This window comes from Erythrolamprus reginae, chromosome 8 (assembly GCF_031021105.1).
Source record: "Erythrolamprus reginae isolate rEryReg1 chromosome 8, rEryReg1.hap1, whole genome shotgun sequence".
In the NCBI taxonomy this organism is placed as follows: domain Eukaryota; kingdom Metazoa; phylum Chordata; class Lepidosauria; order Squamata; family Dipsadidae; genus Erythrolamprus; species Erythrolamprus reginae.
This window is the reverse complement of record NC_091957.1, coordinates 33,922,223-33,948,250: the sequence shown is the minus strand read 5'-3', so window position 1 is coordinate 33,948,250 and position 26,028 is coordinate 33,922,223. Positions and strand designations below refer to the sequence as shown.

General features: G+C 45.1%; 1 protein-coding gene across 1 annotated transcript; it reads right to left on the bottom strand.

Moving 5' to 3' along the window:
• Window positions 1–260: 260 nt before the first annotated feature.
• GPR83 (G protein-coupled receptor 83) lies at window positions 261–14,190 on the bottom strand. The gene is made up of 4 exons (XM_070760135.1): window positions 13,834–14,190; window positions 12,934–13,059; window positions 9,827–9,960; window positions 261–885 (listed from the first exon to the last, which is right to left on the bottom strand). The coding sequence occupies exons 1-4, from the start codon at window positions 14,188–14,190 to the stop codon at window positions 261–263; spliced, it is 1,242 nt and encodes a 413-aa protein (XP_070616236.1).
• Between the last annotated feature and the right edge of the window lie 11,838 nt (window positions 14,191–26,028).

Genomic DNA, 26,028 nt, shown 5'->3' with positions numbered 1-26,028 from the left:
GCATCAAACACTTGGGTTGGGCTCCAGCATGAGGCAATGAAGGTATCAACACTGACCCCAAGGCTTTTGGACTGCAATTTTTCCCATCGCTCATGGAAAGCAGCAAACTAAAGCGGCATTCACTCGTGGAATGCTGATGTGATAAGTTCTTGTCAGAAAGCACAAGGTATGTGTGTTGCAAAGGGCTGGAGAGTAGACCCAACTACAGAACTGTTACTGAACTGGAGTAAGGCTGTTTTATTCCACATTCAGTTCTCCTCCTAGCTGCCTGTTCTGATCAGCTCGATAACAGAGATGTCAGTCTGTGCAGAGTTCCTGTGAGACAACTGCCTTGTCCGCTGAGTGGCGGCCTCTTGTTTGCAGCAATAATTGCATTCCCAGCTGAGCCTGAAGTCAGCTGATACGGACCGGAGGGACTGACTACTGGAAGTCTGCTTTTTACAGCACACTCCTAGCAGGGCCCTGAGTTCTGTGCGGAAACCTTCATTGAGCCAGCAGTAAATAAAGGGGTTGTAGCAGGCACTACTCATTGCAAACCAGTGGAAAGCAAAGTAAAGGCCATTGTTGTGATGAATAGCTTGGCTGGAGATGAGGATCAAGTAGAAATTTAGGGGGAACCAGCAGATCCCAAACACCATCACGACCACCATCAACATCTTCAGGGTCGTCCTCTTTTTCCACTGGTGGGCATAGTATTGGTCCATGGTCACATCACCGATGGTGTTCCTCATCCAGAGTTTCTTGGCCACCGATATGTAAGTGACAGAGATCACTGACAAGGGCAGGAGATAAAGAAGCACAAAAGTGGTCAAGTCCAAGTACTTCCAGTAGAGATCTGTTGGAGGAGGGAAGCTGGAAAGGCATGCCATCCGCACGGTCTTGTTCCTGGAACATAGAAGAAAAGAAAACCATTTTAATGGAAAATGTTGCACTTTTTCCTTTTTTAATTTTTTCTACTTATTATTTTTTTAAACATTCACACAACATAAAACAATGTGCTCAATGTGCCCACCACCAGACAGCATTCATACCCCTCAACCAAAATGGGGGCATATTTTCTATATGCCACTTTAACTCAAGAGCAATATATCTTTTTACATATTACAAAGTAATATTACAAAATTTATTCTTCGTAGCTTGCTCTCGAATTCTACATATCCTCTTACCGTGTCCCATCATCCCATCAGTTCCCGCAACTCAGTTTCATTGGCCAAATTCATTCTCTTATCCATAATCTCAAACTGAATATGATCCACCATGTACCAATACCAATTTTGTATTGTCCATTTTGTTGCATCCTTCCAACCTAGGATTATTACCACCTGAGCGTTTTCTATCACTGCTTCTTTTATTTCTCTAAATTCTCCCATCTCGTTCCTTTTGACTAGTACCGCCATTTCCTTTGTAATTGTCCAATGTATGTTTAACATCCTATTGGTGTCCTCTTGCACTTCTTTCCAAAAGTTCTGTGCTACCGGACATTCCCAAATCATATGCATAAATACCCCTTTATTTTGACACCCGTGCCATTCTTAACATTCTGCTGAAAGTATGCAAGCTGAGGAAGATGTTGCACTTTGAAAGGCTCACCCCTGCACGAAGGTGACAGGGATCAAGTCTTACTTCTATCTCCTCTCATTTTCTGTTTGAAAGATGATGAACAATACAGCTCCTCTTTAGTCAGCTCACCAGTTCAGACTAATCAGACAAGTCACTGAGAGCAATTTCTGATGTTACTGGCAAAAGTATCATTTTGTAAAGATTTCAGCCAAAATTATTTGGTGGAGGAAGTTAATAGAGGAACAAGCAATTTCTAAAAAACAAAGATACTGTACTTGATGGGCTGCCACAGGGAGAAGGGGGACAAGCTATTTTCCAAGGCACCTGAAAGCCATGTAATGAATAATGGATGGAAACTGTTCAAGGAGAGAAGCAATCTGGAAATAAGGAGAATTTTTCTGACAGTGAGAACAATCAATTGATGGAACTGAAGCTGCCTTCGGAAGTTGTAGGAGCTCCATGACTGGAAGCTTTCAAGAAGACACTGGGCTGCCATTTATTAGAAATGGTGTAGGGTTTCTTGCTTGGGCAGAGGGTTAGACTAGATGACCTAAAAGGTCCCTTTTTTTAGTATTCTGTACAAGACAATTGGGTTTGCAATATATAAAGCTAACAATGAATGTTTGTATGTATTGAAGTACTATAGCCTTAAGATGTAGTGTTGCAAATTGCCATAAGAGGGAGCCAAAAAGCATGATTCTCTCTGCTCTCTCTTTTCTTTCTGTTGATTCACTGTGACTGCTGTGGTAAGCTCTGTGTTATTTGATAATGGTTTGATGTATTTGTAAGCTGTAATGTATGTCTGATATGCAAAACAAAGACAGGCTTGTAATATTATTATTCTATTGAGAGATATTGACAGATTGGAATGTGTATGACCTGACTGTTTAACTTGACTTTGCTATTTCTAAAAGTAAACATTATTTTATACCCTTGAAAGTATCTGTTTTGTATGACTGAATAATTACTCATATCTCCGGGGTATCTGCTGGGATCCCACATTTCCTTTGTGTATGTCCTTGACAACTCAAGGGTCGTGCTGCACACTCTTTAACACCTTCCAACTCTCTTAATCTATAATCAGTACAAGCAGGGCCGACGATAGGGCAGTACTACTGGGAGTGGTGTCACGGGCCCGGCGAAATTGACCAATGAGGGGGGGCCGGTTTTGCCCACCGGCCTCCTGGCGCCTACAGTAATTTGTGCCCAGTGAGCAGCTCCTCGCACATGCGCAGTACCAGCCCTCTCTTGCCAGCCGCCTGCCTCACCAACGAAAAAGGTGGGCCCTCTGGCCCTCGCGAGGCAGGACTCGAAGCCCCAACGGAGCCTTTGGCAGCGCGGTCCTCCAGTCCCAGTCGTGCGGCGAAGGTAGGAGCCCCTTCGGGGTGGCGGTTGCGCTTGTGTTAGTTGCGCTTGTGTTAAATTTTGTTTCTTTCCTAAGCAGCCTTCTGTGTAAAAAAATCCATTTGGGAACGACTCGTTCCCAAATGGATTTTTTTACACAGAAGGCTGCTTAGGAAAGAAACAAAATTTAACACAAGCGCAAGTTGTAGGCTTCGCACGCGTGCGCCAGCGTCCCCCAAAAGGCCCCCCCTGCTCACCCTTTTCCAAGGGCATGCACAAAGCCGTGGCTGCCCCCCCCCCCCGCACCTCTAGCCCCCTCGCGCCCCCCCTGGCTACTCGCCGCTGCCCTCGCCTGCCCGCTCCACCTCTCTTTCTTCTCTGCAGGCATTCTCACAGCGGGGGCCGCCAGCCGGCGAAGGTGATTTTCAATGTCGGGCGTGCAGGCTGATGCGCGCTCTCTCCATCTCCCTGCCAGCCTGCCCGGCCCCCGGAACATTCAAAGTAAGAGCGAAGGTTTTTCTTACTTTGAATTTTCCGGGTTGGGCTGGCAGCAGGGGGATGGGGAGAGCGTGCATCAGCCCGTGCCCCCGACATTCCAGGCGCTGTCCCGGTGCGACGCCCCGAGACCCCTGACCCCGGTTTCCTGGATTCCTGGTGGCGGCGACTGAGCCCTGACCAGCTGGCTCCCGACCGAGCCCTGCCGCGGGAACGAAGCGAGTGGGGCACTCCCCGCCCGGCTGCGGCTCTTGTAACTCGGCCCGGGATGGGTGTGACTCTACGGGCTGCCCTCGTCGGGGAAAGGGAAGAGAGGGGAGGGGAAGAGAGGGCCGTGAGGACACAGAAGGGAAGGAAGGAAGGAAAAATAGGGAGGGAAGGAAGGGAAAGACAGAGGGGAAGGAAGGGGAAGAGGGAGGAGAAGGAAACAGGAAGAAGAGATAGGTTGGTTGGAATGAAGGAAGAAGGGAAAGAAGGAGAAAGGGGAAGGGAAGGAAGGAAAGGAAAAGAGGGAGGGGGGAAAAGAAGGAAGGAGAGATAGGTTGATTGTAATTGAAAATTACAATTGAAAGTAATTGAAAATTACTTTTGCCAGCCTCCAGAGAACGAGAGAGAGTGAGAGCGACGACAGAACAAGATAGAGAGAAAGTGAGAGAGAGAGAGAAATAGGGGGAGAGAAAGAGATAGCAAGAGAAAGAGAATGAGAGAGAGAAAGAGTGTGAGAGAGAAAGCAAGAGAGAGAGAAAGAAAACAAGAGAGGGAAAGTGAGAAAAAGAGAGAGAGAGAAAGAGGGGGAGAGATAGAGAAAGAGAGAGAAAGAAAAGAGAGAGAGATGAGAGAGGAAGGAAGAGTGAGAGAGAGGAAGAAAGCAAGAGAGAGAAAGAGAGAGAGAAAGAAAGTAAGAGATGAGAGAGGAAGGAAGAGAGAGAGAGAGGAAGAAAGCAAGATAGAGAGAGAGAGAGAAAGAAAGAGAGAGATGAGAGAGGAAGGAAGAGAGTGAGAGAGAGGAAGAAAGCAAGAGAGAGAAAGAGAGAGAGAGATAGAAAGAGAGAGAGAAATGAGAGAGGAAGGAAGAGAGTGAGAGAGAGGAAGAAAGCAAGATAGAGAAAGAGAGAGAGAGAAGGAAAGAAAGAGATTAGAGAGGAAGGAAGAGAGTAAGAGAGGAAGAAAGCAAGATAGAGAAAGAAAGAAAGAGATGAGAGAGGAAGGAAGAGAGTGAGAGAAAGAGAAAGAAAGCAAGAGAGAGAAAGAGAAAGAAAGAAAGAGATGAGAGAGGAAGGAAGAGAGTGAAAGAGAGGAAGAAAGAGAGAGAGAAGAGTGGAAGGAAGAGACAGAGAAATGATAGAAGAAAGGGGAGAAAAAAGAGAAATGAGAAAATGATTGAGGTAGAGAATGACAGAAAAGAGAGAGAAACAGAGAGAGAAGTGATTCTTGATTTAAAGCATATGGTAAAAGCACTTAAATAATAACAGAGAGAAAAACCCAGCCCTCACCTGTTTTTATTAATAGTTTTGCTGGTTGTTTTAGTTTTAATAGTAATGGATTTTGGGTTTTTTAAATTATTATTGACAAAATTGAACGGGTCCAAATGGCTACAAGAATGGTGGAAGGTCTTAAGCATAAAACGTATCAGGAAAGACTTCATGAACTCAATCTGTATAATCTGGAGGACAGAAGGAAAAGGGGGGACATGATCGAAACATTTAAATATGTTAAGGGTTAAATAAGGTCCAGGAGAGAAGTGTTTTTAATAGGAAAGTGAACACAAGGACAAGGGGACACAATCTGAAGTTAGTTGGGGGAAAGATCAAAAGCAACCTGAGAAAACATTATTTCACTGAAAGAGTAGTACGTAGATGCTTGGAACAAACTTCCAGCAGCCGTGGTTGGTAAATCCACAGTCACTGAATGTAAACATGCCTGGGATAAACATATATCCATCCTAAGATAAAATACAGGAAATAGTATAAGGGCAGACTAGATGGATCATGAGGTCTTTTTCTGCCATCAGTCTTCTATGTTTCTATGTTTCTATTAATTTCTTTTAATAAAAAAGAAGGGATTTATTTGTTTGTTTGTTTGTTTGCTTGTTTGTTTGTTTATTTATTTATTTCTATGCCGCCCAGTCCCAAGTTTTTCCTTATTTCCAGATTGCATTTCTTCTTGGTGAGGTTCCGCCCATTGCTTCTTGTACTACCTTCAGGTGGCATGGAGAATAAATAGATGCCATCTGCTCTGTAGCAGCCCTTTAAGGATTGGGAAACCACCGTATTTTCTGGCGTATAAGACGACTTTTTAACCCCTGAAAATCTTTTCCAAAGTGGGGGGTCGTCTTGTACGCCGGATATAGGACAGTGGCGCCTATTTGCGATGGCTGAGAGGGGCGAGAACACCGCCTCCCAGCTGGGCGAGCCTGAGCCGAGCGCAGGCCCGCCCACACGCTGCCTTTGGCAGCACAAGCGTGCCTGTCCGGCCGGGGAAGAATCGCCCCGGCCGGACATCAGTTTCAGCTGGGGGGGGGGGGGCGAGAATACCGCCTCCCAGCTGGGCGAGCCTGAGCCGAGCGCAGGCCCGCCCACACGCTGCCTTTGGCAGCACAAGCGTGCCTGTCCGGCCGGGGAAGAATCGCCCGGGCCGGACCTCAGTTTCAGCTGGGGGGGGGCGAGAACACCGCCTCCCAGCTGGGCGAGCCTGAGCCGAGCGCAGGCCTGCCCACACGCTGCCTTTGGCAGCACAAGCGTGCCTGTCCGGCCGGGGAAGAATCGCCCCGGCCGGACCTCAGTTTCAGCTGGAGGGGGCGAGAATACCGCCTCCCAGCTGGGCGAGCCTGAGCCGAGCGCAGGCCCGCCCACACGCTGCCTTTGGCAGCACAAGCGTGCCTGTCCGGCCGGGGAAGAATCGCCCCGGCCGGACCTCAGTTTCAGCTGGGGGGGGGCGAGAATACCGCCTCCCAGCTGGGCGAGCCTGAGCCGAGCGCAGGCCCGCCCACACGCTGCCTTTGGCAGCACAAGCGTGCCTGTCCGGCCGGGGAAGAATCGCCCCGGCCGGACCTCAGTTTCAGCTGGGGGGGGCCAGAATACCGCCTCCTAGCTGGGCGAGCCTGAACGGAGCGCAGGCTCGCTCACACGCTGCCTGTCCGGCCGGGGAAGAATCGCCCCGGCCGGACGTCAGTTTCAGCTGGAGGGGGCGAGAATACCGCCTCCCAGCTGGGCGAGCCTGAGCCGAGCGCAGGCCCGCCCACACGCTGCCTTTGGCAGCACAAGCGTGCCTGTCCGGACGGGGAAGAATCGCCCCGGCCGGACCTCAGTTTCAGCTGAGGGGGGCGAGAACACCGCCTCCCAGCTGGGCGAGCCTGAACGGAGCGCAGGCTCGCTCACACGCTGCCTGTCCGTCCGGGGAAGAATCGCCCCGGCCGGACGTCAGTTTCAGCTGGGGGGGGCGAGAATACCGCCTCCCAGCTGGGCGAGCCTGAGCCGAGCGCAGGCCCACCCACACGCTGCCTTTGGCAGCACAAGCGTGCCTGTCCGGCCGGGGAAGAATCGCCCCGGCCGGACCTCAGTTTCAGCTGGAGGGGGCGAGAATACCACCTCCCAGCTGGGCGAGCCTGAGCCGAGCGCAGGCCCGCCCACACGCTGCCTGTCCGGCCGGGGAAGAATCGCCCCGGCCGGACGTCAGTTTCAGCTGGAGGGGGCGAGAATACCGCCTCCCAGCTGGGCGAGCCTGAGCCGAGCGCAGGCCCGCCCACACGCTGCCTTTGGCAGCACAAGCGTGCCTGTCCGGACGGGGAAGAATCGCCCCGGCCGGACCTCAGTTTCAGCTGGGGGGGGCGAGAACACCGCCTCCCAGCTGGGCGAGCCTGAACGGAGCGCAGGCTCGCTCACACGCTGCCTGTCCGTCCGGGGAAGAATCGCCCCGGCCGGACGTCAGTTTCAGCTGGGGGGGGCGAGAATACCGCCTCCCAGCTGGGCGAGCCTGAGCCGAGCGCAGGCCCACCCACACGCTGCCTTTGGCAGCACAAGCGTGCCTGTCCGGCCGGGGAAGAATCGCCCCGGCCGGACCTCAGTTTCAGCTGGAGGGGGCGAGAATACCACCTCCCAGCTGGGCGAGCCTGAGCCGAGCGCAGGCCCGCCCACACGCTGCCTTTGGCAGCACAAGCGTGCCTGTCCGGCCGGGAAAGAATCGCCCCGGCCGGACCTCAGTTTCAGCTGGGGGGGGCGAGAACACCGCCTCCCAGCTGGGCGAGCCTGAACGGAGCGCAGGCTCGCTCACACGCTGCCTGTCCGGCCGGGGAAGAATCGCCCCGGCCGGACGTCAGTTTCAGCTGGGGGGGGCGCGAACACCGCCTCCCAGCTGGGCGTGCCTGAACGGAGCGCAGGCTCGCTCACACGCTGCCTGTCCGGCCGGGGAAGAATCGCCCACCCACACGCCGCCGTCCGTGCCTCAGTTCCGTAGCTCCGCCTCACAGCTGATCACCCTGCTGCCGCTGCTGAGAGAAAAAAAGATGGAGAGAGGGGGGGAGAGAAAGAGATAGAAAGAGAGGGAGAGAGAGGGGGGGTTAGCAACAGAGGGACAGAGAGAAAGAGAGAGGGGGGATAGCAACAGAGGGAGAAAGATAAGGAGAAAGAGAGAGGGAGAGGGGGCAGAAAGAGAAAGAAAGAGATAGCAAGAGAGGGAGAGAGAGAAAGATAGAGGGGGGATAGCAAGAGAGGGAGAGAGAGAAAGAGAGAGGGAGAGAGGGGGGAAAGAAAGAGAGAAAGAGATAGCAAGAGAGGGAGAGAGAGAAAGAGAGAGGGAGAGAAAGAGATGGCAAGAGAGGGAGAGAGAGAAAGAGAGAGGGGGGATAGCAACAAAGGGAGAGAAAGAAAGAGAGAGGGAGAGAGGGGGGAAAGAAAGAGAGAAAGAGATAGCAAGAGAGGGAGAGAGAGAGGGAGAGAGGGGAGACAGAAAGAGAGAGAAAGAGATAGTAAGAGAAGGAGAGAGAGGGGGAGAGAAAGAGAGAAAGCAAAAAAAAAGAGAGAAAGAGAGATAGCAAGAGAGAAAGAGAGGGAGAGAGAGGGGGAGAGAGAAAGACTTTGATCATTTCCCCAGGTATTTTTGTACCTACTTGACCAACATTATTAGTGGTTGCAAAATTGAATGTATGAACTTGTTCATTTCAATAAAAAGAGCCAGGGAAATGATTGAATGTTAAACTGGATGCATTTATTTCTGCCTGTTTGTATTTGTTCTTATGTTTAACCATTGAAAATGTACTTTTCCTCCAAAAAGAATCATCTTTTCATATTTCTTAGGCAACATTTTAAAATAACTTTAAAAGCTGAGGTCATATTATTCACCCTGCTCTGTATCATAGCACACTGCACAGTACTGAAAATTGGCAGGGTCACTAATTAAACCCGACAAGTTAAAATCTGTTTAAGTGACATTGCAAGAGGATAAAGACAGAAAGTGCAGAAAGAGGAAAAAATGGATGGGCTGTTTGGATTGCCATATCATGATATCACATACAGATTCTCATTCCATAATAGATTCTCACATAGGTGTCAGCTTGCTGCATGTTAGACTGAAAGATACCTGCAGAATAGATGGTAGGACAAAGGAAAATAGCCAGGTTCACCTTTTTGTGTTGACAAATTATGAGTTATAATAATAAACTTAATTGTGGTGAGGAGAAATATGAGAGGCAGACAAGACAGATAGACAGAGACATATGGAGAGATAGACAGAAGAGTGCTCCCACTTGGCTCTCTCTCTGTAAATAATTCATTCATAATTTTAACAATAAGATCTTCATCATTAGTAATTAAAATATTGTGTTATCATGTTCAGAAATGATTTTTTTCTCAATGCAAGTACATCATAGACCTAGACTCAGTCAGGTCTATGATGTACAGAAGAGGGGTAGTCTTATACGGCGAGTATATCTCAAATTCTATATTTTAACTGGAAAAGTTAGGGGGTCGTCTTATACGCCCAGTCGTCTTATACGCCGGAAAATACGGTACTATTCTATTCCCCCTCAGTTTTCTATTTATTGAGCTAAACATACTCATTCTCTAAGCCCTTGTTCATAGGATTTAGCCTCTAGGCCAGGGGTGTCAAACTCAATTTCATTGAGGGCCACATCAGGGCTGTGTTTGACCCCATAGGGCCGGGGGAGGGCTTGCCCAGGGTGTGTGGCCATGGTGGGCATGGCACGGGATTTGGGGGGCAGTAGTTTTAAAATGGCCGGGGGGGCAGACACTTAGGCTGTATGGGGCCCCAAAATTCCTAATGGTGGCCCTGAGTACAAGTCTCTGTCCCGTGGAAGGTGCATGGGGATTGCATACAAAAGGGAGAAGGTTTCAATCCTTATTCATGCTTTCTGATGTTCAGAATGGTGGAGGATGGGAGGCCCTCCTTTTTCTCTTCTCTTGAACAATCTTACCCATAAGGCAGCCTCACCAGGTCCTGGTAGATGCCGTACGGCAGAGAGAAGCAGCTGGCCATCACCCAAATGACCAGGATGCACAGCCCTCCTTTCACAAGGGACATTCGGGGCTTGAAGGGATGCATTATAACCTAAAAGAGAGGCAGAATTAAGCAGGCTGAAACTCCCACAAGCACCCAACCAGGTAGCACCAAAGGGGTGTCTACAGTTCAGAGTTGTGTGTATGAGCTTGCCCTCTTTGACAGCTTTTGGGATGCCTCTGTGAACCCTGATAGTCAATACTTCAGGACAAGTTCATTTCAATCTTGGTGGATCCACTTCCACTAATAATCAGCATCTCCTGGTATCAGATGTGGGACGCCTTCCCTTCCCCAGCTGCACCCTTTATTCCAGATGCTGAACAAGATATTCTCTGAGCCTGAGTTTGGGACAGTCAAGAGGCAAGATCAGCCAATGTGATTCTGCTTGGCCTCGGTTCAAAAGTGTTTGAAAGCAAATCACCAAAAAATTGAAGACAGTAAGGTCCGTCCATCCTTTCCCCCCGCCTTCTCCCTCCCTCCCTCTGTCTTCCTTCCTTCTTCCCTTCCCCTTCCTCCATCCCTCCCTCCCTCCCTCTTTTATATATCATGAGTTAGAAATGCAAATGTTTTAACTTTTAGTTCTAACATAGAACTTTTAAAAAACTTTTGGGAGAGGTGTCAAAATTGAAATACGCTTAAGCTTCTTTCTCATAGGTAAGAAAGTGAGGACAAATAAAGGGAAATATTTGTTCACCCAGAGGATCGTTGGTTTATGGAATTCATTTCCAGAAGAGGTCCTGACAGCTGTCAGCCTGGCTAGCTTCAAGGCAGGATTAGACAGATTCATGGATGCCAAGCATATCCGTGCCACCTCTATGTTCGATGAGGCAGGCGGGATTCCCTTGGGTACCATTTGTTGGGGTTCGAGGGAAAGGGAGGGTCTTGCCTTCTCTTTCTGCTCATGATCCCCAATTGGTGGGCCACTGCGTGACACAGAATGCTGGATTTGATGGGCTTTGGCCTGATTCAGCATGGCCCTTCTTACGTTCTTATGTGACTATTATTGCTTTTCAACTTGCCAAAGCACTGAGCTGTGTGCATGTGAGATGGAATGCATCTCACCCAACCATGAGAGCCAAGGAAACTTCTGCAGGGGAAAGACCATTTCCTAACTGAACAATGTGACCTGTTCCAGGGGAGGAGGGGGAAACCTCTTTCTTAACTATGTAGGCTTGTGTGGGGAACTTTTAGAATTGGATTTGTTTTCTTCAGTGCTGAAGTGATAAACTCAATAAAGTTTTGCTTTTGGGATTTTAAAGTTCCTGAAAGTGCCTGCTATTGTTGAGTTCATTAGTTGGACTGATAACAAGAAGGATTTCTTTAAAATTGTCCATTCTGGGTATTTTTCACAGATAGTCTAATAGTGTCTTTCTATTTCTTTTTTTCTTTCTTATATACACTGCTCAAAAAATGAAGGAAACACTTAAACAACAGAATATAACTCCAAGTAAATCAAATATCTGTGAAATCAAACTGTCCACTTAGGAAGCAACACTGATTGACAATCAATTTCACATGCTGTTGTGCAAATGGAATAGTTGTGCTAATGAAATATTCAATGAGAATATTTCATTCATTCAGATCTAGGATGTGTTATTTGAGTGTGTACCTACTCTAACCTACATTTTTAATTGAACCATAGTAATACAGCTATATTATTACGCCGCTGCTTCATTTTAACATTATATATATTTTTGAAAGGATGTATTATAGGTAGACCTCAACTTACAACCACAATTTAGCCCCAGATTTTGGTTGCTAAGCAAGACAGTGGTTGACATTTTATAACCTTTCTTGCCACAATTGTTCAGTGAATCACTGTAGTTGTTAATTTAGTAACCTGGTTGCTAAGTGAATCAGGCTTCCCTGCTGACTTTGCCAGACACCGAAGGGGACCCCATGCCCTTGGGACAAAGCAAATACAAGCCAGTGGCCAAGTGTCCGAACTTTGATCTTGTGACTATGAGGATGTTGCAATGGTCATAAAGTTGCTTTTTTTCAGTGCTGTTGTAACTTTGAAAGGGCACTGAAGGAATGGTTGTAAATCGAGGATTACCTATAACTGTGATGGCAAACCTATGCCACACAGAGCGATATGGGAGAGCACGTGAGACTTTTCCATGTTTCAGGTCCAGTGTGCATGTGTGTGCTGGCCAGCTGATTTTTGGCCTTGAGAAAGGCCATTTCGTCCTCCAGATGCTTCAGGGAAGCTTCTCTGAAGCCCTGGAGGCAAAAAAAAATTCCCCCAATGGACATATCAGACATTTGGAAAAATGCACTTCCGGTTTGCCCATTTGGGCATTTTTTTCCACCTATTGGGCTTCAGAAAGTCCTGTGCGAATGCGCAGTTGGGGGGAGGCAAGGGGCCAGGGGTTTAGGCATGTGCACCCTGGTGAAGGGCTGCAAAAAGTTTTACTACCACCCTGTGGGTGTGGCATAATTTGTGGGTGTGGCTTGCAGGCCATGTGACCAAGTGGGAATGGCTTGACGATCAGGTGACCAGGGATGGCTTATAGATCATGTGACTGGCTTAAAGGTGAACAACTTGATGTCACTCACGTCAAGGGTTTGGGTTTGGGTTAGGGTGCCTGGCTTCTCCTGGCCTCAAAGAGATACAATTTCCCTCTCTATTGACTATTACTGAACATCCAAAATATACTACTTAATTCTATGTATATATGCCATATGTGTACATACATATTACACACAGGCACACAAAAATATGCATTATCTACTATATAAACTATATGTACACACATGCATGCAAGCTCTTCTAAAATTATACACATTCAATCTCATTTACCGTGGTAGGAAAGAGCCCAGAAGGGGGAAAAAGAAAAAATAATTCTACGGGTTCTGCGTACCTGAATATACCTGTAGGAGCCCATTACACACATGCTAGCACACACACACACACACATATACCCCTTTTGGCATGTGAACCAAAAAAGATTGACCATCACTGACAAAAATTATAGAGATATCTAAAATAGGTCCCAGAAGATAATCTAGAGAGGCCCTTACCTGGTGGCGGTCCAGAGCAATGGCAGCAAAGGTCAGTGCAGATACGTGGATGGAGCAATACTGGACAAAGCGACTTATATGGCACATCGGTTTCCCAAAAACCCAGGTACTGCTGACAAATCGCACCTAGAAAAGCAAGTTAGGCTCCGCCTAGAATCAGGTCTAAGCCAGACTTCTCTTGCACTTGTCCCATGTCTCTCCTCCAACACCATGAACACGCTTTCCCCTGATGGATATAAACTTTTTGTCTTTCTGTCTTTCTCCAGGTCCCGTCGTCCAGACAATGTCATCTGGTGGGATCTAGGGGAAGAGCCTTCTCTGTGGCGTCCCCGGCCCTCTGGAACGAACTCCCTCTGGAGATACGTACCACCCCTTCCCTCCTGGTCTTTCGTAAAGCTCTGAAGACCCACCTCTGCCAGCTGGGGGAGGGTGAAAACGCTCTCCCTCATCCCCCCGGAGGCTCTCTGGAAGCCAAAAAGACCCTCCCAGAGCCTCTGTGCAAGACAAATATCAGCTGGCTGGCACATACGTGCACATTGGAGCTGTGCTAGGGCAACAGCTCACATGCCAGCAGATATGGCTCTGCATGCTGTCTACGGCACCCGTGCCATAAGTTCACCATCACTGCTCTACATCTATACACATCTAACAGTCTCCTGTTCTAACAAAGAAGTTTGGCAAACTCTTTTTCAGAGTTGACGTGCTTTCCCCAAGCTTTAAGTCCTAGTGCCTTGGGAAGAAAGGGAAGGAAGGACCCCAAATCTATTGGACTTCTCTAGAACTTTCCCTGGGGAATCCTGACCCCCAGCGACTGGCCCGATCGACCAGTCTTGCAATGGAGGAGTCGGCATTGGGGTCCCCTCTCTTTATGAAAGCAATTGTGGGATCAGGGTTGCTTACCAGGGTGAAAGGCATGTTCAGGAGGGTGATCAGGATATCGGCGGCAGCCAAGTTCATAATGAAAAGGCTGGTGACTGAGGACATCCTCTTGTTCTTGACCACCACGTGGCACACGACAACGTTGCCGAAAAGCGAGATGCAAATAATGGCCAAATAAGCCACAATCAGGAGAACTTTCACCGCCTGGCTCTGCGATTCCTCTCCATAGCCAGCACTGCTCTCAAATTGTCCCTTGGGCTTGACATCCAGTTCCTCGTCCAAAGAAGAGGGGTTGCAAAATGGAAAGAGGATGGAGTGGGTGCTGTTGGATCTCCCCACCCAGTCGTGTGGTGAAGAGATATGCATGTGCCTGTCCATGGCTGGGAGAAGAGAAGGCAACAGAGAAAAGGAAGTTTTCTTCTCTCCAGAGTCAAGGGGACCAGGAGACGTGTCCTCCTCCTTCCAACTTCTCTCCTTTTAGTGCCTCTCCTGATCTGAACGCTCCTCCAAATTTTTCAGATCCAGCCTGGAATGACAATTGTTTCCATCCTCTTAAGTTCCTAGAGTTCCTTTCTGTTGTTGTTTTCTTTAATTTCCACTAAATTTGCCTGCTTCTCGTCTCCCCAGTGGTCTTCAAAAGTGTAGAGTTTGCTTTCAGGCTAGTTAGCTTTTTTCAGCAACCAAAGCCACGAATGAAGAAGGAAAAGGCTTAGAAGAAAAAAAAACAAGTCGTTTCCCCAGGTTTTTTCCTTCCACATCCTACTCAGAAGCTCTGCCTTAGGTGTATTTGCAGCTGTGCAGATGTTAAGCTGAGCAACAGGAGCAGTGTTCTTTGCCACTTCTTTCCAATCCCAGATACAAGCGGGGCGGTGGGCGGAGAGAAAGAAAGAGAGGGTGAGTTGCAAAGGCAGCCGTTCCACAGCTATTGCTGGGAGCTGCTTATCCATCAATCTGGCCAGAACAAACCTCCTTCGGGGGCTGGCTCCCCCCCCCCGCCTCTCTTTCCAGCATTTGCATGCGAGCCCTGGGAAGGAATTGTTTGTGGTCTTTGCCCACAGCTTGCAGGCAGTCAGACCAGCATGAGTACAAGGTTCGGAAATAGGTAGGGGCAACAGAGATGCATGAGAGCAAGGGAAAGGTGGATCAAAGAGGGAGGGGGCGTGCTGCTGCCTCTAGACCTTTTGTTGGCAAAGATCTTGCAGGCCGCCTTGTGGTCCACTGGGGTGGGATCCCCTCCCTTCCTATAAAGGATTTGGGAATCAGGAAGAACTGAATTCAAGACTACTATAAATCAGTCTACTGCTGGGCCATTGCTTTGATCCAACTTTTTCAAAAGCCAGAAACTACTCCCCCACCCACCCCTAGTCTAGAAGTGGCTTCAACTAATAGAATAGAATTAGAATAGAATAGAATTCTTTATTGGCCAAGTGTGATTGCAAATTTGGTGCCTATGCTCTCAGTGTACATAAAAGAAAAAAGATACATTTGTCAAGAATCATGAGGTACAACACTTAATGATTGTCATAGGCGTCAAATAAGCAGTGAGGAAACAATCGATATTATAAAAATCTTAAGGATACAAGCAACAAGTTACAGTCATACAGTTATAAGTGGGAGGAGATGGGTGATAGGAATGATGACAAAACACTAGTAGTAATAGTAGTGCAGACTTAGTAAATAGTTTGACAGTGTTGAGGGGATTATTTGTTTAGCAGAGTGATGGTGTTCAGGGAAAAACTGTTCTTGTGTCTAGTTGTCTTGGTATGCAGTGTTCTGTACCAATGTTTTGAGGATAGGAATTGAAACAGTTTGTGTCCAGGATGCGAGGGGTCAGTAAATATTTTCACAGCCCTCTTTTTGACTCATGCAGTATACAGGTCCTCAATGGAAGGCAGGTTGGCAGCAATTGTTTTTTCTGCAGTTCTGATTATCCTCTGAAGTCTGTGTCAGTCTTGTGGGTTGTAGAACCGAACCAGACAGTTATAGAGGTGCAGATGACAGACTCTTGCCCTTGCTTAAATCTTTTAGCACCTCCCCACAAAAAAAAAAGTGAGAAAATTTTGGTGGTCTGCAGAAAAATTATTTTTATATTGCACTAAATACTATTTATATTTTTAATAATTTCATATTAGTGGTCCATGGGATTTAAAATTATGAATTTAGTGGTCCCTGAGGTCCAAAAGGTTGGTGACCCCTGGACTAGAGGATATCTGAGGAACCTACAATATTTCATTTTTCTTTTCTTTTTTTTTTCTTTTTTTTTACTATAGTAATCAAAACTGGATGCAGTCTTCTAGGTGTGGTTTTACAAAGATTTTATAAAGTGGTAGTAGAACAAAGACAGGCAAGAGGCACTTTGACAAGAAAGGAAATCAGTATCTTGATTCAAGTTAGTTGCCTGCAGCCTGTTTTAAGAGGCAGCTTGACCCACGATTCTCTGTTGGAAAGAACCATCTGATCCCCAGTGCTGGTATGTAGCTCCCTTGAATTCTGAGCTGAAACTTTGTTAATCTGGCCTTTCGACTGGTTGACAAACTTGACTAGGATCTTCAGATTGGATTTGACTTCTCTTCTTTGCTGTAGCCCTGCTCACAATGAAGTTACTCGGGCAAGTTGCTTTCTCATAGGCTCTGAGTTGAGTTACATTCCTTCCTTTGTCTTGACTCAGCCTTGAGTAAATTGCTTTCTTCATTTAGCAACTGTGTGTGAGTTTAAGACCTGAAGCTGGACAGTCAGTACCACATCTGCAGTTCTCGTGTCCACTGATCTTGTGTCAGAACAACCCTGGAACAAACCCTCAAATGTCAGCCAGAAAGTAGAACTGGGGGGGGAAACTTTTCTTTTCTTTCCAACGTCCTTGATGAATCATGTTTCTTCATCAATAGTACAAAACAGGGTGCAAAAATAAAAATGTGCAGAAATTAAATGAGAGGATGAGTTGCCTTGCAAAGCTCTGCAAACAAGAGGGCTAGAAACCTATTCTTCATGTGTGCTGATTGCCAGATTTGTTCTGTTCTCCATGGTCAAGAATGGCCATTGTCAGGTTGCTTAGAATAATCACTGTGGAGTACTAGGAGATTATTGAAGAACTGCTAGATATAAATGGATAAATCTTGGAACATCACAAGGCGTTGACTCAAATCTAATGATAAGAGGAAGGCTGAGGATAATTTTTATAGTAATAACATGAAGCAGATGCCGCAAGGAATTCAAAAAATTATCAACCATCAACCTAACAGCATCATCCCCGCTGAGGGGGATGCTTCATTGGCAAAGGAGCTGAATCATTTCTTTGTTTGCTTTGAAGTGGAGACAACAGAGACAACTAAACTACAGCCACCAGTTCACTGTAGCCCCAACCCACAGGAGGTGAGGAACATTCTGAGGGCTGTGGACCTTGCAGGTCATCTAGTCCAACCCCCAGCTGGTGCAGGACCCTACATCACACTTGTCCAATAACAGTCCAGTCTTTTCTGGAAAGTCTCTAGTGTTGGAGCGTTCACCAACTCCGCAGGCAAGCCATTCCACTGGTTGATCACTCTCGCAGTCAGAAAGTTCCTCCTTATTTCCAGGTTGAATCTCTCCTTGGACAGCTTCCATTCGTTGCTGCTTGTCTGGCTCTCTGGTGTTTGGAAAATAATGTGTTCCCCTCCTCCCTGTGGCAGCCTCTTGAGTATTTGTAGACTGCTATCATGTCCCCCCTGGACCTCCTCTTTGCTAGACTATCCATGCCCAGTTCCTGCAACCTTTCCTCAGTCAAGTTTTAGTTTCTAGTCCCTTTATCATTCTGGTTCCTCTCTTCTGCACTTTCTCTAGAGTGTCAATGTCTCTTTTGTAGTGTGGTGACCAAAACTGAATGCAGTACTCTAGGTGTGGCCTAACTAGGGCATTATATTAGCACCTCCCTTGTCTTGGAGTGTATTCCTCTGTTGATGCAGCTTAGGAGTGTGTTGGCATTTTTAGCCGCCACTGCACATGGTTGACTCATGTTTAGTTTGTTCTCCACTAAGACTCCAAGATCTCTCTCACACTTTTTATTTATTTTTATTTATTTATTTATTTTATTTTGTCAAACAATTATAGGGTGGTAATTTGTACAAATAAAACATTAGATAAGTAATGATAAAAAGTAACAAAAGAAGACAATAGGACAGGGACGGTAGGCACAGTGGTGCACTTATGCACGCCCCTTACAGACCTCTTAGAAAGGGGGAGAAGTCAATTATAGATAGTCTAAGGCTAAAAGTTTTGGGGTTAGGAGTAGAAACCACAGAATCAGGTAGTGCATTCCAGGCATTGATTACTCTGTTGCTGAAGTCGTATTTTTTGCAGTCAAGTTTGGAGCGGTTGACATTTAGTTTAAATCAATTTTGTGCTCATGTGTTGTTGCAGTTGAAGGTGGAGTAGTCATTAACAGGTAGGACATTTTGGTACATGATTTTGTGAACTATAATTAAATCGGAACAGTCTTGGAGTGTATTCCTCTGTTGATGCAGCTTAAGAGTGTGTTGGCATTTTTAGCCGCCACTGCACGTGGTGAACTCATGTTTAGTTTGTTATCCACTAAGACTCCAAGATCTCTCTCACACTTATTTATTTATTTTATTTTGTCAAACAATTATAGGGTGGTAATTTGTACAAATAAAAGAGATGATGGAGACGACGGAGTTGTAAGTTGTCTAAACCAAGAATTTCAAGTCTGGCGGAGTAAAGTATTTTGGTGTGAGAAGACGAGTGAAGGACTCTTCTTGTGAAATATTTCTGGACTCTCTCAATTGTGTTGATGTCATATATACAATGTGGGTTCCATACAGGAGAGCTGTATTCTAGGATTGGTCTGACAAATGTTTTGTAAGCTCTTGTTAGCAGTTCAAAATTACAAGAGAAGAAGCTGTGAAGGATTAGATTAACAACTCTTAAAGCCTTTTTGGCAATGTTGTTGCAGTGGGCTCTAGGACTTAGGTCATTGGATATGAGTACTCCAAAGTCTTTGACAGATTGAGGGTTATCAATAAGTTCAATTCGTCCAACTTTATATTTAGTATTCTGATTCTTTTTACCAATGTGTAAGACAAAGAATTTAGTGGTGGAGATTTGGAGTTGCCAGGTTTTAGGCCATTCTGCTATGTGGTCAAGGTCTTTTTGAAAGGTAGCAGTATTGTCGGTGGTATTAAATAGTTTGACATTGTCTGCAAAGAGAACGGAATTGCTAGTGATGCAATCGCAAAGTTCGTTATGTATAGCATGAATAGCGTTGGTCCTAAAACACTACCTTGAGGGACATCACTGTTAACAGGAGCAGGAAGAGAAGTGGCACTTCCTATTTTGATCACTTGTTGTCTGTTAGATAGGAATGCTGTTAACCAATTGTGTAGTAGTCCAGAGATGCCGTAGGATTTGAGTTTCAGAAGAAGTTTGTTGTGGACAACTGAGTCAAAGGCTTTGCAAAAGTTGATATAGATCGCATCAATTGGATTACCTTGATAACCTTCCCTAGGGGAAGGTTTGGTAGGGAAGGTTTGCCTATTTGCCGATGACTCTAAAGTGTGCAATAGGGTTGATATTCCTGGAGGCGTCTGTAATATGGTAAATGATTTAGCTTTACTAGATAAATGGTCAAAGCAATGGAAACTGCAGTTTAATGTTTCCAAATGTAAAATAATGCACTTGGGGAAAAGGAATCCTCAATCTGAGTATTGTATTGGCAGTTCAGTGTTGGCAAATACTTCAAAAGAAAAGGATTTAGGGGTAGTGATTTCTGACAGTCTCAAAATGGGTGAACAGTGAAAGGGTGAAAGCAAGTAGGATGCTTGGCTGCATAGCTAGAGGTATAACAAGCAGGAAGAGGGAGATTATGGTCCCACTATATAGAATGCTGGTGAGACCACATTTGGAATACTGTGTTCAGTTCTGGAGACCTCACCTACAAAAAGATATTGACAAAATTGAACGGGTCCAAAGACGGGCTACAAGAATGGTGGAAGGTCTTAAGCATAAAACGTATCAGGAAAGACTTAATGAACTCAATCTGTATAGTCTGGAGGACAGAAGGAAAAGGGGGGACATGATCGAAACATTTAAATATATTAAAGGGTTAAATAAGGTCCAGGAGGGAAGTGTTTTTAATAGGAAAGTGAACACAAGAACAAGGGGACACAATCTGAAGTTAGTTGGGGGAAAGATCAAAAGCAACATGAGAAAATATTATTTTACTGAAAGAGTAGTAGATCCTTGGAACAAACTTCCAGCAGATGTGGTAGATAAATCCACAGTAACTGAATTTAAACATGCCTGGGATAAACATATATCCATCCTAAGATAAAATACAGAAAATAGTATAAGGGCAGACTAGATAGACCATGAGGTCTTTTTCTGCCGTCAGACTTCTATGTTTCTATGTTTCTAAATGTTTTTGCAATGTAAGAATTGTAGATTACAGGATAATTTTTTTCTGAAACCAAATTGTTTATTGGAAAGTAGGTTATTAGCTTCAAGGTAGAGTGTAATGGATTGGTTTATGATTGATTCCATAACTTTGCAGCTGACACAACACATTCACTGCTGTTGGGAATCTTTTCGCCCAGTTTGTACGTATGTTTTGGGATTTTCTTATCTAGGTGTAGGATCCTACTTTTTGTATCTCTGGTTGATTGCTTAAAAACTGTTCTGATCAGTTGGCTGGAGTCTTTACCAAGATCTTCAATCAGTCTTTATCCCAGTCCGTATCCCATCTTGTTTGAAGGCTTCCACCATAGTCCTGCTGCCGCCAAAGAAGTTCCCTATCAATAACCTCAATGATCACAGACAAGTGGCACTCACTCCTATCATCATGAAGTCTTTTGAGAAATTGGTCCGCTGGCACATCATTTCTGGTCTTCCGCATACATTTGATAAACACCAGTTTGCCTACAGAATCTACAGAGGATGCTGTAGCCATCACTCGTCACACTGCTCTGACTCATTTGGAATTGGGAGGGGGGCTGTTTGGGAGGTGGCTATGTGAGGATGCTTTTGGTAGATTTTAGTTCTACATTTAACTCAATAATTCCACATAGACTTTAAATGTATGGATCTTGGGCTTTCTTATTCAATCTGCTTTTGGATTATCGATTTCCTGTCTGGCTGCTTGCAGAGGGTCAGATTAGGTAATCATATCTCTTCACACACACACACACATGCGTAATACAGGTACACCACAGGGTTGCATGTTGAGCCCCTTACTCTATACTTTATTTATTTATTTTATTGCCCAGAGGGTCATTGGTGGCCCTCTCCCCTCTTTGGAAGAGCTTTTTAGCTCCTGCCGCTGCCTTAAGATAGTTCAAAACATTCTTAAAGTTCCATCTCTTCCTGGGCACCCGTTTTTCAACTGTTTCCATCTGGCAGATGGTACAAGATAATAAAAACAAGGACAAACAGACTGAAAAACAACTTCTATCCCAGGGCAATAACCATATTAAATTCTACGGTATAGTGCAATATCGGGTTTTCAATTTCAGTTATACAGAATATAAAGGATGTATGCTTGTGCTTTTAGTTTTATAGTTATAATGTACCCTGAAGATGGCATTTAATTTCATTTACCATGTGCAAAGCCAATAAAGTAAACTAACTACTTGTTCTGACCCAAGCTTCCTGAGAGAGCATAAATCACAAACGTAGTCCCAAAAAACTTCTTTTTATTTCAACGACTGTGAATTATGCCCATGACTAATAGGTGGAAAGAGAACTTCAAGAGTGGGAATAAAAAGCTTTCTTCCAGAATGTGGATGGAAGGAGACGTTAGGTAAGCTAAGCAGGCTGAGTAATAACCACTCTTGTGTTTGTGTCATAATATTTACCAAGTGGCCAAGACATTTCTGGATTTTAGCTACAGGGCAATTTATCTCATTTATTCAAATTTGTACTCTTGCTGTACTTAGAGTTGTACAAGTTACCGTGACACGTGCATCATGACATCATTGGTCAAGGCATCAATTGTGTGATGGTTTCATGATGCCTCTCCTGCAGATGCCATGCTGCCACTGTTACCCTGGTCTATGAAAATATCAGTAGAAGGTCAATATGTGCAGACAATATGGATTTTGATGGATGAAGCCAGGAATCCACACAGGCAAGGGTGCATTGATAGGAGAGAGAGTGGGGAGCATGTTGGGAGACTAAACTTTGTGGCTTAACTTATCATGAACTGGTACTTTCCTCTGAGGGGCTTGAGAAAGATGTGAACTTGTCAACCCTGTGCAGAAGTTGGTGAGAAATCAACAGCTTGCCATACTATCTATAGAAGGTCTGATGTTTATGGGAACTTGGGAGGGTGATTTAATGAAGGAGCAGATGCAGCCACAAAGCATTCTTTTGAGAAGTTCAAGGCCATCTTATGCCCACCCACCTGGATGGAAGTGGGAGGAGAGTTGCCACACTGCCACAACCTGAGTGGGCAACGTGACAAGTTTGGGGGGGAGGATACAAGGCATGTGAACTTTCAACTGGGTGGGATGCTCAGATCCAGGTTTCTTGGTAGAGGTGCCAGGATGGCTCTGGAAATAAAATGGAACTTTGAGGAATGCCTTGACATGGACTCTGATTTAAATTTGGATGTTACCTGGAACTTTGACACTTGTCTTTGCTCAACTATCCTCAGTTCCGCTATTTGAGGCGCTGCCACAGAGAGGGTCCGGCTATTTTCCAAGGCACTGAAGGCCAAACATGGAACAATGGATGGAAACTAATCAAGGAGAAATTCAACCTGGAAATAAGGAGGAATTTTCTGTCAGTGAGTACAACCAATGGAACAGACGTCGCCTTCAGAATTTGTGGATGTTTCATCACTGGAGCCTTTGAAGAAGAGATTGGGCTGCCATCTGTCAGACAATGATGGCGAACCTTTTTTTCCTCGGGTGCCGAAAGAGCATGCGAGCGCACTATCATGCATGCACAAGTGCCCACATCCATATTTCAATGCTTGGGAAGGGTAAAAACAGCTTCCCCTGCCTCCCAGAGGCCCTCTGGAGGCCGGAGATGGCCTGTTTACCAACTTCTGGTGGACCCAGTAGGCTCGCATTTCACCCTCCCCAGGCTCCAAAGGCTTCCCTGGATCCAGGGAAGGTAAAAACGCCCTCTGTGTGAGCCAAAAATCAGCTGGCCAGCACACACATGCATGTTGAAGCTGAGCTAGGGCAACGGCTTGAGTGCCAGCAGAACCGGAGTGGTCCACGTGATGAATTTGTGAGTGTGGGGATGAACCTTAACCTGGTTGGGGAACTGTAGGAAAAGTTAGTATCGTTTGACCACAGTTCGTATCCCACATGGAACTTGGAAGAAGGCCATGTTTGGACTCAGATTTATTTTTCAGATGTTTATTGGGACGCTGACAGTGGGCTTTAATTCACAGGATTCCCCTACCCACATGGTTGGCTGGGGAATTCTGGGAATTGAAGTTCACACTTTAAGCTGTGGAACCTGGCATACTCCTGAACCTGTCATAGAATTGATAAAACTCTGGTGCATTTATAGTTGATGCTTCCCAACCTTTTTTCCTAACTGCAATCACTATATTTTCCATCTTCAGGTACCAACCATTTTCATTGCTTGTATCATTTATAGCCCATTAATCCCATTAAGGCTCCATTAATATCTTTCTCCTCTGCTACTTAATGGACAAAAGTTATACTGGGATCCATTAGTAGAACTTGCATTGTGTGTAGTTGTTGACTTCCTTATCCTGACCTTAATAAATCTTTCTAAAATACGCAGCTGAAATAGAAAACACTTCAGGGAAAGACAGGAGCAATCTTTTTCAAGTGAAAAGACAATGTTTGGAAATGAAAACCAAACAATCAAGCTAAAGATGTAATGGACGTTTCACTCATTTGGAGCTGGAAAAGAATACTAAATATAAACTTGGAGGAATTGAACTTATTGATAACCCTCAATCTGTCAAAGACCTTGGAGTACTCATATCCAATGACCTAAGCCCTAGAGCCCACTGCAACAACATTGCCAAAAGGGCTTTAAGAGTTGTTAAACTAATCCTTCGCAGCTTCTTCTCTGGTAATTTTGAACTGCTAACAAGAGCTTACAAAACATTTGTCAGACCAATCCTAGAATACAGCTCACCTGTATGGAACCCATATTGCATATCTGACATCAACACAATTGAGAAAGTCCAGAAATATTTCACAAGAAGAGTCCTTCATTCCTCTTCTCACAACAAAATACCTTACTCCACCAGACTTGAAATTCTTGGTTTAGACAACTTACAACTCCGTCGTCTCTGTTCTGACTTAATTATAGTTCATAAAATCATATACCAAAATGTCCTACCTGTTAACTACTACTTCACCTTCAACCGCAACAACACACGACCACAAAATCAATTTAAACTAAATGTCAACCGCTCAAAACTTGACTGCAAAAAATACGACTTCAGCAACAGAGTAATCAGCGCCTGGAATGCACTACCTGATTCTGTGGTTTCTACTCCTAATCCCAAAACCTTTAACCTTAGACTATCTACAATTGACCTCTCCTCCTTTCTAAGAGGTCTGTAAGGGGCGTGCATAAGCGCACCATTGTGCTTACGGTCCCTGTCCTATTGTCTTCTTTTGTTACTTTTTATCATTACTTATCTAATGTTTTATTTGTACAAATTATCACCCTATAATTGTTTGACAAGTAAATAAAATAAAATAATAAATAAAAATACGTAAAAATTAATAGGCTTAACAAGAACCCTCAGAGCTGAATTCCAAAATTCCAGAAATCTCACACTAGGTGGCAGTAAAGCTAGCAATTTCCATAACTCCTTGTTGTCCCCTTATGTTAAGCTATGTTTTTACAGCCCACATCTTGTAGCTTTAACTGAACACATCCCCCACACCAGACCGCAGAACCAATTACTAGGGATGGAGCTGTTTCTCCAACATTGGACAACCATTTGTATCTTTGGAGAGCAATAAGTAGGCCCAGTGGAGTACCAGCCTTATTCCATCATATTGTAAATTATAGTGATAAGTCAAATACTATCTCCAAGTTCATTTTTTTCTAGTTAGAGGTTTCAGAGAACAAACATCTAAATTATCTAAATGGTGTTTATTTCCTTGCTTGAATAGTAAATGTAGTTGTGATTTAGAAATTCTGAGAGAACATTATCTCTTCTCAGGATTTTTCAACCATATCCATATAATTAGGTAAAGTGTGCTTAAATTGCCAATCCTCTCTTATCAAATCCCTGAAACAGTGATTTATGTAATGTAACATTTCAGGTGGAACTGAACAATGAGATAATTGCATAAATGGAAATAAAACAAAGTAAAACCATTCAAAACATTACAATACGGCTTAAAATGTTATTCCAATAGCAGCCACAGGAAACTCAGCATGTAACAACTCATTTAAGAGCCGGGGCGGTGCAATGGTTAGAATGCAGCACTGCAGGCTACTTCAGCTAACTGCTAGCTGTAGTTCAGCAGTTCAGCAGTTCAAATCTCACCACCGACTCAAGGTTGACTCAGCCTTCCATCCTTCCGATGTGGATAAAATGAGGGCCCAGATTATTGGGGGCAAGAAGCTGATTCTGTAAACTGCTTAGAGAGGGCTGTAAAAACACTATGAAGTGGTATATAAGTCTAAATGCTAAATGCTATGTTCTGAATTGTGTATGTGGGGAGTTATATCCTTCCTTCCTTCCTTCTCCATGTTACTGTTCTGTCTTACTGTTATTTTTCTGAAAGTCTTTTGCATTTTAAGGGGACAGTAGCAACTCGTTGTGGGAGGTTTATGAATGTCCATGTTTCTCAGTATCATCTTCTCTGGTTTGAGTTGCAACTTCTACAGTTGTTAAATCATAATGGACATTTTGGGAAGTAGCACTGCCTATGGGCCTGAAGACAAAAACATATGAAGAACGGTTGCAGGAATTGGTCCACACGGTATGGTGATTGTGATGGTGAGAGATGATTAGGAAAATGACTGTATTATTTATTTATTTATTTATTTATTTAATTGGATTTGTATGCCGCCTCTCTCCAAGGACTCCGAGGACTGTACAAAGTGCCTCCAAACAAAAGAGAACCAAATATCTCCTGTTAACAGGCAGGCTAATGAAAAATGGATTCGTTATTAAATGCTACTTTTTGCCCCATAGATTCTCCTCTTTCCCCCATTTGTGAGGTCTTATTATCATTTTCTTTTTGTGTGTTTCCTGCACACTTTAAA